General features: G+C 40.6%; 1 protein-coding gene across 1 annotated transcript in view; it reads left to right on the top strand.

The window, feature by feature from the left end:
• Positions 1 to 12,229, top strand: part of TXK (TXK tyrosine kinase) — a 70,063-nt gene extending 57,834 nt beyond the window's left edge. Inside the window, exons 12-15 of the mRNA XM_025385832.1 lie at positions 2,109 to 2,173; positions 4,481 to 4,599; positions 6,777 to 6,934; positions 10,736 to 12,229. Coding sequence (XP_025241617.1) covers positions 2,109 to 2,173; positions 4,481 to 4,599; positions 6,777 to 6,934; positions 10,736 to 10,804 — 411 coding nt within the window. The 3' untranslated portion in view covers positions 10,805 to 12,229. The remainder of the gene's footprint in view (positions 1 to 2,108; positions 2,174 to 4,480; positions 4,600 to 6,776; positions 6,935 to 10,735) is intronic.
• The last annotated feature ends 2,058 nt before the right edge of the window (positions 12,230 to 14,287 follow it).

Genomic DNA, 14,287 nt, shown 5'->3' on the forward strand with positions numbered 1-14,287 from the left:
TGAGTAACACTTTCTGTCCATTCCACATTTATTCATGATATTCACACTATTCCCTTGATGTCCTTATGTCCTTCCATGTCTGATTTTGAAATCTAAAAATTAACTCAAATGAGAATTGGAGAAGTCTATGAGAAATCCCTGATATTGCCCCTTGGAAGTAATTCTGTGCTTCCATCACACATGATCAAAGTGATCATATTACTCATTGTACAGGCTGGAGTATTTTGGGGAGAAAAAGGGGGCATAGTTACATTGGCCTCAGCACACCTTGGGAAGTATGCTTATCCTACCCGTGGCTTGGAACACTCAGGGCATTTGCTATTTACTATGTCACCCAATAGTTAATTATTTACATCGTTTACACAAATACTAGAGTCTATCTTATGAGACTTAGAGTCTTTGAGATCAAGGCCTAGATGTCTGAGATGCCATGCAGTGATTGAGAACATAGGTTTCAAACAGTCATTCTCAAACTTCAAACTTTGGTATGCATTACAATTACTTGGAAGCTTTTAGAAAAATTGCAATAGCCAGGCCATACCCCAGACCAATTAAATCAGAATCTCTGTGGCTGAAACCCAGGCATCAATATTTTTTGAAAATTCCCCTGATGAGCCCCATGTGAAGTTGAGGTTGAGAACGACTACTCTAGAGCCAGGCTAGCTGGGTTGAAATATTGTTTTTTACTAGCTGTGAGAGCTTGGGCAAGCTAGTTAACCAATGAAGTGGTATTAATTATAGCACCTTCCTCGTATGGGTTTGTTGGGAGAATTACATGAATTAATAAACAGTGTCTAGCATGTAGAGGAGCTCAGCAATGTTAACTATTGCTATTACAGAGATAGATCATTAAAAAAAATTTCCGAAAGGCAAATTTCCCGGTATCCAGCACCTAGGAGAAATGAGCAAATTTTTGAATGGGTGAATACGGTATCAACTCCACCTGGCTCACTTTCCTAGTCTCTGCAGTTTTGTCTTTGCGGATAACAACTGGGTGACAGTTCTGGTCATTTTATTTGCTCCAAGTGGCTTCTGACAGGCCCTCCTGTTCCTGTTTTTTCCCTTATTTGCTCATTTTCTTTTGTGTTCTATTTTATCTCCCTATATGCTACTTAAAATATGTCAGTGAACAATGAGTCTTTTCCCCGTCAAGAACTTTTCTTGTGGTTTGGTCATTGCTAGGACTTGCTGGCATCTTCTAAACTGGTTCCTTGTGATTTATTATTTCAAGTTTCTTGCTTTTGTTGCTTAACTAATTGAACCACAAATTAGCTGAAAAGAGGAAAGTTCTATCAAATATTTTATCTAGTTTGCCTACATGAGGCTAAATAATCAAATCAATGATTTTCTTGATTAAGTTGCTGAAAATGAATTGCTTTGGCCTCAAATACATTGTTTCTACATAGCATATATTCAGTTCATTGTGATAATTTTAAGAAATATGAAATTATCACTGTAAATAATTATCTTGAGTGAAATCAGTGTTGAATTATCTTTTCTTAATTTTTATTATGTATTAGAGATCCCAAAGATATAAAATCAATATGCCTTATCTGTTATGTATTTTGGGCTTTCCTATAAAGATGTTAAAAAATACACTATTTTTATGCCAAGATTTATAGTTGTGTCATCTTTCAGATTGAATTGAGGGCAGGCTGGGCCTGGTGGCTCACTCCTGTAATCCCAGCACTTTGGGAAGCCAAGGTGGGTGGATCATTTGAGCCCAGGAGTTCAAGACCAGTGTGGGCAACATAGTGAAACCCCATCTCTACCAAAAATACAAAAATTAACTGGGCGTGGTTGTGTGTGCCTGTAGTACCAGCTACTTAAGAGGCTAAGGTGGGAGGATGGTTTGACCCCAGGAGGGGAAGGTTGCAGTAAGCCAACATGGTGCCATTGTACTCCAGCCTGGGCGACAGAGCCAGATCTTGTCTCAAAAAAAATACGAAGGCAAACTATTGAATCTATACCATTGATGGATATCACCATAAAAATGACTTGGCTGTCCACACAGACAGGTAGCGTGGGGTCCAAATAACCTAAGGAAGAGGAGAGGAAAAACTCTTGAAATAAAAACTTGTATTCAAACTTGGATCTTCTTTCCATAGGCGGCAAGGAATTGTTTGGTCAGTTCAACATGCACAGTAAAAATTTCGGACTTTGGAATGACAAGGTACGTGCTATGTATATATATGTATTTTGTTTGTTTGTTTACTCATAAGAGGGAATCTTACATTTGTTTACCGATAAACTGAAGATGCTGCAGACTGTGTTTTTATCTTCCTAGGTTGTAGGCCTAGTTGTATGGCCTACTGACCCACTTTGAATTTTAGGACATGTACAATTTTAGCTGTGAGGTAAATGTTTACTGTGGACTATTCGCATCTTTTAAGAAAACTATGGTATATTTTTAAATTAAAAAAGGAATTTCTCAGTCCACTGAGAAAGGTGAAGAAAAAAGCATTTCTGATATACATACGTTTTTGGGAGAAAAATAAATAAATTTGTTTTCTCAGCTCTGATTTTTCTATGTCCTCACCAAACATTTCTATTATTAAGTATAGTAGTTGACTCTAAGTCTACAATTCAAGAGTGTGAAAAATTTAGCCATATTTTTCTACAACTCAATATAGTTTAAATTTTGAGCATCCTTTTTTGGGATGGTGCTAGAGATATAATTCCAGGGAATTTGGGATTTTTCTCTGGCTTCCCTAAGCTTCAAAGTCAAAGTTCTTGGTCTCGTGGGGCTATCGTACTGGTAGGAAGGTGGCTTACTGGCCCTTTTGTTATCCGTGTGCATGGCATCCTTGCAGCCACCATCCTCCAGTCTTGTCTTTGGCTGGCTACTCAAACAGGTAACTGCTAACCCATACTGATTTTTTTCTGCAAGATTCCTTCAGAACTGGCATTTTTTTTTTTTGACAGAGTCTTGCTCTGTTGCCCAGGCTGGAGTGCAGTGGTGCTCCCTTGGCTCACTGCAGCCTTGACTTCCCAGACTCAAGCTATCCTTCTGCCTTAGCCCTCCAAGTAGCTGGTACTACAGGCACATGCCACCACGCCTTTAAATTTTTGGTAGAGACAGGGTTTCACCATGTTGGCCAGGCTGGTCTTGAACTCCTGACCTCAAATATCCACCCACCTCGGCCTCCCAAAGTGCTGGGATTACAGGCGTGAGCAGTCTCACCTGGTCAGCATTCTTTATGATTACAAAACTCCATGGTGGGATCTCAGATCTCATTTACCTAGGCACATCCACAGCCATTTGTTCATTGGCATCTTTCTGCCTTTCCAAGGGCTCTACCTGGGGAAAAGAGCACAGGTTCTGTTTCACTTTTAAATCCCACCAACCTAATGTGGGACTAGGAGCTTCCTTCTCTGCTGTGTGACTTGGGCAGCCCTTATAGAGTACAAGATAAAGGATCCTAACCCACTGACCTACTAATGTCTAGTACTCCCCTTTTCTTTCCCTTCTATTTCCCCCATTCCTCTAGCTCAAGGGATCTTTTTCTAGATAGTGGTGGTAATAGGGATGGTGGTAGTGAGATCTCACTCCTGTTCATGGCCCATTTTCCAAGATATTTTGTTAATAACTCAATATTTCTTCTCTGAAGAGCCTAGACTTGAAAAATTCAAAATCTATAGACAATGGCTTTTCTCTCTTTGTTTTCTGTTATTGATTCTTTACCTAAGTAGAATGACCTCTGACTCAATAAAGCGCTGACAGGTGGAGGGAGGTAGTGTATATTAAAAAGAAAAGTGGGAGTGTAGAGGCAGCATTAATAAATGCTGTGAAAACACTATATTGTATATTTAAGGGGCAACAAGCACAAGTTAATTTTTGTCTCTTCTCCCCAATTTCTCACATTTGGACATCCCTGCATACAAGTCTCAAAAAAGAGAGAGGGTTCAACTTATTATTATTTTAAGGAGATGGTAGTTATTCTTGATTTCTTTCCATATAGGGCCATTCTAATGCATTAGAGATTTGTCACATCAGAAGCATTATGTTCATATACTTTTACTTTCTCCCCTTCTCTATGCCTCACAAAAAAACATACACATGGAAGAAAATTCGACATCCAACTTTGAATCATTCATTTCCATTTCAAGGAGAGTGGTTTTTGTTTTCCCCACCCCTGGGAAGAGTGGTCTTTTATTTCCTTTTTATAATCTTGGTTGTTAGCATGCTTCTTTGTAGAGTCAAGAATTTACCATAATTAACATAGACAGTGAGCCATGTTTTGAACTGAAGCAGCATTCTGATTTTCAGAGATCCACATAAAACAAACACAACTGAAACATGATTTGGGGAGGAAACATTATCAAGGGCACTTTCACACTCTACTAACAAGAAGGTGTCCACAAGCTTTCTAGGGTAAAATACTTTGTCTTTTAACAACTTAGAGTTAACTAAAGGGATTTAAAGTAAATAGAGCTTGGAGGTAATTAACACAATGTGCTTTGAATCTGATAACTGTAGGTATGTTTTGGATGATGAGTATGTCAGTTCTTTTGGAGCCAAGTTCCCAATCAAGTGGTCCCCTCCTGAAGTTTTTCTTTTCAATAAGTACAGCAGTAAATCTGATGTCTGGTCATTTGGTGAGTGCATCTGATGTTTGCTAGATCTTGATTTAATAAAATGGGCAATATGTTATTTTTAACTTTGATTTCCTAATTGATGTAGAATTTTTAAAAAAGTCTTCTTGTAATTGTTCTTCCTTCTATGTGTTCTAACCACATCCCGATTGTCTTTGGCAACTAGTGTCACATACCTTCTTACATAAGTCTGACTTTTGGATCTTTTCCTTCCTCCATGGGCACTCACTGTAAAACTGTAACAAAGAGTCTACTGATCTAGAAAAAAACTCAGACAAGTTTTCTACTCTGCAGACGCTTGAAGGAAAAATGATCTTATGACACTGTTGAGTTTAGAGTGTAATTAGTAAACTTCATTGTCTAAACTATGAAGCAGCTTGACTATTTTCCAATTGTTTAGTTGTTAACCTGAACTTAAAACCTGAGTTTAAAAAATGGTGGCATCTCATTTACTTCCTTAACTTTAAAGTTTGTGGAATTTAGACATAGGCTTCCTTGAGATCTGTGAATTGATATTCATATTGGATAATGTTCTTCATTGAAAAAGAGACACCATAGACCCACGTCCAGTGAAGTTTCGAGGTTGATTTTCAAGAAATGGTAATATGCAAAAATCTATCTATCCTCTTTCACCCAGAACTGCCTGGAGGCTTGTGGGTTCCGGGTCCTCAGAAGGGTGTCAGTTTTATTGTCTACAATAAGGTTAAAACTGGGCACAGTGGCTCAGGCCTACAATACCAGCACTTTGGGAGGCTGAGGTGGGAGGATTGCTTGAGACCAGGAGTTCAAGACTAGCCTGGGCAACCTAGCAAGACTCTGTCTTTCCAAAAAAAAAAAAAAAAATAGCCAGGTGTGGTGGCATGTACCTGTAGTCCCAGTTCCTTGGGAGGCTGAGGCAAGAGGATTGCTTAAGCCCAGGAGTTTGAGGTTATAGTGAGCCAGGATCATGTCACTGTACTCCAGCCTGGGTGACAGAGCAAGAACCTGCCTAAAAAATAATTAAAACATAAATTTAAAAAAATACAATAAGGTTAAGCTTGTGTCATTAATCTCATCAGCTTTCCATGGACATATGATAGTCTCAGCAGGTGACATTTGAAGCTCTACTGAAGAGCAGTTAGGTTGTGAGACCACATCTTAGACACCAATGAAGAGCAATATAGGGACCTCATCGAAGGTTGCAGAACAGTTAGAACTCCCTGAATTTTACGTACTTATCTCCCTCACTGAACAGCGAGCTCCTTAGGCACATGGGTTGATCTCAAACGTATAAAATCTCCAGGCCCCGGGAGATGCCTGGCCTCTCATCAATGTCTAGCAAATATTTGTAGAATAAGTGAATAATTGAATGAACTCAAATTGGGAGTTCTTGCAGGAGTTTCACTAACCAATCAATCAATGATTACTGGACCCGGCTAGATACTCTGGGGCTCTGCCCATCAGTCTAATCTTTTAGCAGAAAGAAGGGGACACATGCCATTTACTGGCTGAAACTCTTGGCTAAGTAGGCAGCAGAGGCTCACATAATATTGTCAGTTTCTATGGAATGACAGAAAGGTTCACTGATTTCAGAGTGCAGGGACATGACTGCTACTTAGAAATGAAAATGCTAGTCCAGGCGTGGTGGCTCACGCTTGTAATCCCAGCACTTTGAGAGGCTGAGATGGTCAGATCACCTGAGGTCAGGAGTTCGAGACTAGCCTGGCTAACATGGTGAAACCCTGCCGCTACTAAAAATACAAAAATAAGCTGGGCATGGTGGTGGGCACCTGTAATTCTAGCTACTCAGGAGGCTGAGGCAGAAGAATTGCTTGAACCTGGGAGACAGAGGTTGTGGTGAGCTGAGATCATGCCACTACACTCCAGCCTGGGCGACAGAGCGAGACCCTGTCTCAAAAAAAAAGGAAATGCTACCGGCATTTTCTCCTGATAGAGAACGCAATCAAAACTCATGGAAAAGGAAAGGCATTGTTTTCACTTAGATTATTTTCAGGTTACAGGTCTCTTTGAAAACTGAGGTACATACGATTTGCTTCCTTGATAGAACCGCTGTTATTCAGGATAGTTATAACCCAAAGCCTGGAGCACAAAAATAATGCCTTGTAGTTTGAAATTATTCTTTCAGTTCTCGAGCAATCATTTCTCTCTAACCCCTTGTTTTCATGCATTTTTGTTTGCAGGAGTTTTAATGTGGGAAGTTTTTACAGAAGGAAAAATGCCTTTTGAAAATAAGTCAAATTTGCAAGTCGTGGAAGCTATTTCTGAAGGCTTCAGGTTATATCGCCCTCACCTAGCACCAATGTCCATATATGAAGTTATGTACAGCTGCTGGCATGAGGTAAGTAAGTATACGTTACTTTCCTACAAAGGTTGGCAGTCCCAGCATCTGAGAGCAGATCTGATTATCACAAACATGACTTCAGAACTCTGTCATGGCAGGAAAAGGCATCTGTGTCTTGGTCATGATCCTGAGAGTCTGAAGTACTATTTCTATCTCAAACTCCCTACAAAGTCATGAATCCATTTTGTTTTGAACAATGGCCTTTTATCTGAGGAATTCAGTGCATTTTCTGAGTCTTATCTGTTTGAGATTGGTTCTTGCAGAAACTCTTGGTGTTACTCAAGCCTCAGTGATTAGATGTTTTATTAGCTTTAAGAATTAATGGGCCGGGTGCAGTGGCTCATGCCTGTAATCCCAGCACTTTGGGAGGCCGAAGCAGGTGGATTACCTGAGGTCGGGAGTTTGAGACCAGCCCAGCCAACATGGTAAAACCCCGTCTCTACTAAAAATACAAAAATTAGCCAGGCATGGTGGTGCATGCCTATAATCCCAGCTACTGGGGATGCTGAAGCAGGAGAAGAATCTTGAACCTGGGAGGCAGAGCTTGCAGTGAGCCGAGATCGTGCCACTGCACTCCAGCCTGGGCGACAGAGAGAGACTCTGTCTCAAAAAAAAAAAAAAAGAATTAAATGATGGAGGCTGTGTGTGGTGGCTCACGCCTGTAATCCCAGCACTTTGGGAGGCCAAGGTGTGCAGATCACTTGAGGTCAGGAGTTTGAGACCAGCCTGGCCAACATGGTGAAACCCTGTCTCTACTAAAAATAAAAACATTAGCCAGGCCTGGTAGTGCACGCCTGTAATTCCAGCTACTTGGGAGGCTGAGATAAAAGAATTGCTTGAATCTGGGAGGCAGAGGCTACAGTGAGCTGAGATTGCACCACTGTACTCCAGCCTGGGCAACAGAACAAGACTCTGTCTCAAAACAAACAAACAAACAAATAAACAAATAAATAAAAGAATAAATGAAAGAATTAATGGTGGAAACTAAGGGTAGAACGAGGTTTGTTAAACTTCCACGTTGAAAAAGAAAGATGGTGTTTCCATTTACTTCACTCAACTTTCCTTTGTCTTGCTTTTCTAACGCTAATAGTAATGAGTTTCATCTGTCTTCTGACACTCAGGACTCCTGCTAGAGATTAAACTAGACTGGGAATGGAGGCAGAAAGTGTGTCAGGAACTTCCATTCAGGAAGAAATCTCTCCAGAACTTAGTTTTTCTATTTGTTGAAATGCCAAGCTTAGAAGTAAAGCCAGAGGGGCTTCTGTTCCACCTCCGGACACCGACTCAACACACCCCTGCCCTTCTCAGTGAACTTCCCCGTGATTTTGAGAGCTTTACTCTCTTTCCAGCTGACAGTTTCAGCCTAGAAAATTACAGCTTGATGAGAAGTTTCCTCCTGGCTGAAAAAATAAAGCACTTGATTATCAATTTATAACCACAAACACTAGAATATTGAATATTTTCAGAGTGATGTGGTTGTTCATATTCCAAGAAGCATTACATTTATAGAAAGCCCCAATGTATGAAAATATTTTACATATATTAACTACTTTGCAAAGAATCTTGAAAGACATAGAAAAATGTTCAGTAAGTAGTAACAAACAACTATTTTAGGAGCATCTTTGCAATAATAATGTAAGTAGCTCAGAAGTATACGTTGTGTATGAAATAATACTCATGTACGTGTGTGTGTAATATAATACTTATTGAGATGTTATATATAAGTGGATCTGAGACAGAGAAGGAGGAAGGGAAGTGATCAGTAGGATGCTGTCAGAAGGACCATGTAAACAACATTAGTCTCAAATTGCAGTCAGAACATTGATTAATACAATGGTGTAGTTATGTTGATTTATTTGTTTGAAAAAGTTGATTTGACCAGGTGTGGTGGCTCACGCCTGTAATCCCAGCACTTTGGGAGGCCGAGGTAGGAAAATCATGAGATCAGGAGTTCAAGACCAGCCTAGCTAACATGGTGAAACTCCGTCTCTACTAAAAATACAAAAAAATTAGCTGGGCATGGTGGCAGGCACCTGTAATCCCAGCCACTTGGGAGGCTGGGGCAGGAGAATTGTTTGAACCTGGGAGACGGAGGTTGCAGTGAGCCAAAATCACACCATTGCACTCCAGCCTGGGAGACAGGGCGGGACTGTCTCAAAAAAAAAAAAAAAAAAAAGGAAAAGAAAAAGTTGATTCACTTTTGAGACAGAGTCTTGCTCTATTGCCCAGACTGGAGTGCAGTGGCATAATTACAGCTCACTGCAGCCTTGACCTCCTGGGCTTAAGCAATCCGCCGAGCTCAGCCTCCTGAATAGCTGGGACTACAGTGATGTGCCACCATGACCAGCTAATTTTTAAAAATTTTTTCTAGAGATGGGGTCTCACTTTGTTGCCCTAGCCTCAAGCAGTCCTCCTGCCTTGGCCTCCCAAGGTGCTGGGATTACAGATGTGAGCCACTGTGTCAGGTGCGAAAGTTGATTTTGCCTACAACTTTACCCCATGTGCTTAGGGCATTAGAGTCAAAAGTGATTATGTTATATTTGAGAGACAAATTTCAGGATTCATGCACAGAAGCAGGTTCCTCAGAGAGCTCCACAATTTATTCCCAGAGTCTCAATGAGGACCCTCACTTGCACTTGTGCTGTCTTCTACTCTGTTTATTTTATTGAGGCTCTCTGTTTATAAGCCATGAAGAGGGGTATCTTTCCGCTGACCCTGCTGTTGGTGACTACCTGTGAGAATGTGGCTACTATGAGTAGCTCTGTTTCCCACAGTTTTCAAAGATGCTGACAGTGCCATCTCTTCTTCCTCATGGACTCAGAGCCAAACCACACCCTTAAATGAAGTAGGAAAAAATGCTCCAATCCTTGGCTCCATGACCAGGGATATGGGGTCACTTATGGTGAATATCTTCCTTTAGAGTTGCTGACTCTTGAAAACTGTGCAAAGATCACAGGCTTTTAAAACTTTTTAAAATGTAAGAATATTCAGCAATCATTTTGCTATGAGTGAGAGGAACTTCCATACTCTTATTTTTCTGTTGACTGTGACTGAAAGCACAGCCTATACCCCAGGATCTTCAAAGTCCCTCATGAAAGCATGCCTTTTGCTTTCTGACTGAAATCCTCCTTTCTATAACGGCTCAGATGTCATAGATACCCTGAACTGAGCTTGGGAGCCTGGTACTCTAGATGCCCCTTCTGCCAGCCCTTTCTTGACCTCACACATGTCAAGTCATCCAAATATGTCTCTAGGGAGGTGGTGTCCTAGAGTACTTTCTGAGATGCTGAAAACGTTCTGTATCTGTGCTGCCCAATATAGCAGCCACTTCTGGCTATTGGGTACTTGAAAAGTGGCCAGCATGACTGAATAACTGAATTTAAACATTTATATCATCTTAAGGAATTTAAATTTAAATAGCCACATGTGGCCAGTGTTTGCAGGTCTAGCCATTTTATTTTTGCAGCATTCTCTAACATTTTCATACTCACGCCTCGCTCAACTGCCAATCATGCTGTGGTATGTCAGTGGAGATACCTTTCTCTTCCTTTTTGTGGAGAGCCAGCCTAGATTCAGGTCCCTGCCAGCAAGTTCCAGAGCTGGTCTCTGAGTGATCCTTAGCCCATTTATGCCACAGGTGGCAATTTTTTGAATTTTTGCATGAGTGAAAAATCAGACCTTGGCGATGATCTTGAGCAGTGGGATATAAATAACTCCCACGTGCTTAGCGTTCCAAAAATGAAACACTTGGCATAAGTGGGTTAAGCTAAGCTAACCACCCCCACTTCCCTTTTCCAGAAACCCAAAGGCCGCCCTACGTTTGCAGAGCTGCTGCGGGCTCTCACAGAGATTGCGGAAACCTGGTAACCCGAAACAGAATGCCAACTCAAAGAGTCATCTTGCAAAACTGTCACCTATTGTGAACATCTTCACCATATGGGGTCACTTATGTTGAATATCTTTCTTCATGGTTGCTGACTCTTGTAAACAGTGCAAAGATCACAGTTTTTGAAACTTTTAAAAATTTAAGAGTATGCAGACAATCGTTTTGCTATGTGTGAGAGGGACTTGCACACTCTTATTTTTCTGTAAAATATTTCACATCCCGAATGTGAAGAAGTGAAAAAGGCTTCTCAGCAGTCTTCATAGTGGCTGCTCTTCATGTTCATAGCCCCAGGAACCCTTGAGGTTACAAGAAAACCTGACCCTTCACAAGGCTGAAAGTGTTTCCTTCTTGAAGAGGAGTGACATTCATCACTTCGGTGATCCATGCATAGAAGATGAAAATGAATTCTGCCAATTCATGGGATATAGGGCCTCCCTTGAATAATTTCATGTTTTGGGGCTGTGTAGATCTTTATAGTAAATGCACCTTTATAAACCGCATGAATGTTAGTGTTCTGGAAATGTCTTTTGTTAATATGATCTTCCTATGTTATTTAACAAATTGTTTTTCCACATATCTGATTATATTGAAAGCAGTTTTTTTGCATTTGAGTTTTAAACACTGTTATAAGATGTAGCCAAAGCTCACCTTTGAACAGATCCTGGTGACATCCTATTTCCAGGAAAATCCAGAACCTGATTTTAGTTCTGTGATTTTACACTTTTTACATGTGAGATTAGACAGTTTCAGAGGCCTTATTTTGTCATAGTAAATGTCTCCTGTAATTTTCAGGAAGATGACTTGTTCTTTCTAGAAGAGGAGACAAAAGTAAGATAGCCAAATGGGACATCAAGCTCCATTGTTTCGGAAATTCAGGATTTTGAATTCAAGATGAAACAACCAGCAATCACAGTTAAATCTTAACTTTGCCTGCACTCTTTGTAGGAATGATCAGAAATTTATCTTTATCATTCTGAGTGCTTCAGGAGTACAATAGGAAGAAAGATACTGGAGAACGCACAAGTGTAATTACCATGAAGTCTAACAACAGGAGCCCATTATTTGTGTACTTTCCCACCCTGTATCATAGTTCTCTGGGAACAAGCTTTATTATTCTCATTAGTGTTTAAATTGTTGATTGTCAGTAGTTGTGACTTTTAAATTATATTTCCCCACTCAAAGAATGGTATCTTTATATATCAATGACACTCAATAAATGTGTATTATTTCTAATGAGAATCAGGTACAAGAAGATACTTGATAGTTCAATTGGTGGTCTCAGAAATGTTTTGGCTGAATGTGGTGGCTCATGCTTATAATCCCAGCACCTTGGGAGGCGGAGGTGGGAAGATAGCTTGAGGCCAGTTTGAGACCAGCCTGGGCAACAAAGTGAGATCCCGTCTCTACCAAACAAAACAAAACAAAAACTAGGTGTAGTGATGTAGTCCCAGCTACTTGAGAGGCTGAGACTGAAGCCCAGGAGGTCCAGGGTGCAGTGAGCCATGATTGTGCCAGTGCACTCCAACCTGGGTGATAGAGCGAGACCCTGTCTCAAAAACAGAAACAAGTTTGTATGAGATGCTAGTCTGTTTCTGAGACTATCACACCCCCTTTCCTATGACTCCTGTTATGGTGAGGAGAGATAGAAGGCTCCTATTACTGAGATCTCAATTCACATAATATGTGAATTTATATAAGATAGTCTAGCTCAAGAAGACATGAGACTATGAAACAGCAAAAGTGGACAGAAGGGAGGTTAATGTTATGACATAGGAAATAATGTAGCATCAATATATGGATGCAGTAAGTTGCCCTTTCCATGTTTTACTCAGCTTGGAAGTGCCAATTTCTCTCAAAAAGAAAGAAAGAAAGAAAAAACCCAGCAAAGCCAAACTCTGAAAAGCCAGGAATGAGTATGGAGCATCTGCCATCACTATAGATGTACCAGGTACAGAGCAAAGAGTGACACCCAGAAGTAAATCATTCTAAGAGGGCAACAACTATGACAGCGCCTGGCACTTCTAAGAGGGTGCAGCACTTCTAAGGTACTGGGCAAGCTCTATTCCTTTTGTTTTAACACCTCAGGAAAATTTGAGATACTAAATTAGGAACAAGAATAACTGGGGGTATGTCTTAGGTAACTAAGAGTCCAGATAATGTGTGAATTTTGAATGTGCATGAAAAAAGATTTACCATTCTTTGTTTAACTAAACAAAAAAGTTTCTTTAAGAGGTTGTCAGCCAGGCACAATGGCTCACGCCTGTAATTCAGCACTTTGGGAGGCCAATGCAGGTGGATCATCTGAGGTTAGGAGTTAGAGATCAGCCTGGCCAACATGGTGAAACCCTGTCTCTACTAAAAATACGAAAAGTTAGCCAGGCGTGGTGGCATGTGCCTGTAATCCCAGCTACTCGGGAGGCTGAGGCAGAATTGCTTGAACCCAGGAGGTGGAGGTTGCAGTGAGCGGAGACTGTGCTACTGCCCTGTATCCTGGGCGACAGAGTGAGACTCTGTCAAAAAAAAAAAAAAAAAAAAAAAAGAAAAGAAAAGATACAACTTCTCCTGGAAGGGAACTATGTTTTGCAACCAATGTTAATATTAGTTACTGATATGAGGATTCTCTGGGTCATTTGAGGTGAAGATAGTGCAATATTTAAACAGCTCTGCATAATAATTGAATAGGAGGTTTAGGGGTTGATTGTAGAGTCCTAAAAAGGAGAATATAGGAGGTCAACAGACAGAGAGGAGGCTCAGAAAAATGGAATTAATTTGGAGGCCAAGAAGAATATACAATCAGTGAAAATAACCTTTTGGCAAGAATAGATAAAGGTATTTAGTAAACTTTTTATTGAAGTACAACACATGGTACCACCATGGTATTGGTAACGTGGTTGAACTGGCAAGCAAACTGATGAGATCCAACAGCATTTAGCCTGGCACTAAATTTGCTTAACTTTATAGTAGGATACAGGACAGGAAATTAAGCATGCATGATGCCTGGGTCCCTCCTCACCTGCCTAAAGAGCGTGCATGATTGCTGGGGATGAGGTTGTGGTATGTGGGGTTCACCTTGATGCAAAGAAACTTCTACTTGAGTTTCCCACCAGTCATATAGGCCTACGATTCACAGGTCTCCCAGCCCCATGTACTGTCCCATAGATTGTAGGTTTCACAGTGCACAAAGTGGATTTCTGTCCCTGGTACCCAACATTCCAAATTTGTCTTAATTTGGGTCATTTACAAGAAACTTGTGCTGGGAGAAGACAAACCTACAGTTTCCCAGGCAGGCTTAGTGCTGGGAGAAAAATGGTACAGACCCGCTATTAACTCTTTGCTCACACATACATAAAGAAAAGTACACAAATCGTGAGTATATTCATATTGGCAAAGTGAATACATCTCTGTAATCAGGCTCAGATCAAGAAATGATGCATTCTGGCCAGGTGTGGTGGCTCACACCTGTA

This window comes from Theropithecus gelada, chromosome 5 (genome assembly GCF_003255815.1).
Source record: "Theropithecus gelada isolate Dixy chromosome 5, Tgel_1.0, whole genome shotgun sequence".
Classification (NCBI taxonomy): domain Eukaryota; kingdom Metazoa; phylum Chordata; class Mammalia; order Primates; family Cercopithecidae; genus Theropithecus; species Theropithecus gelada.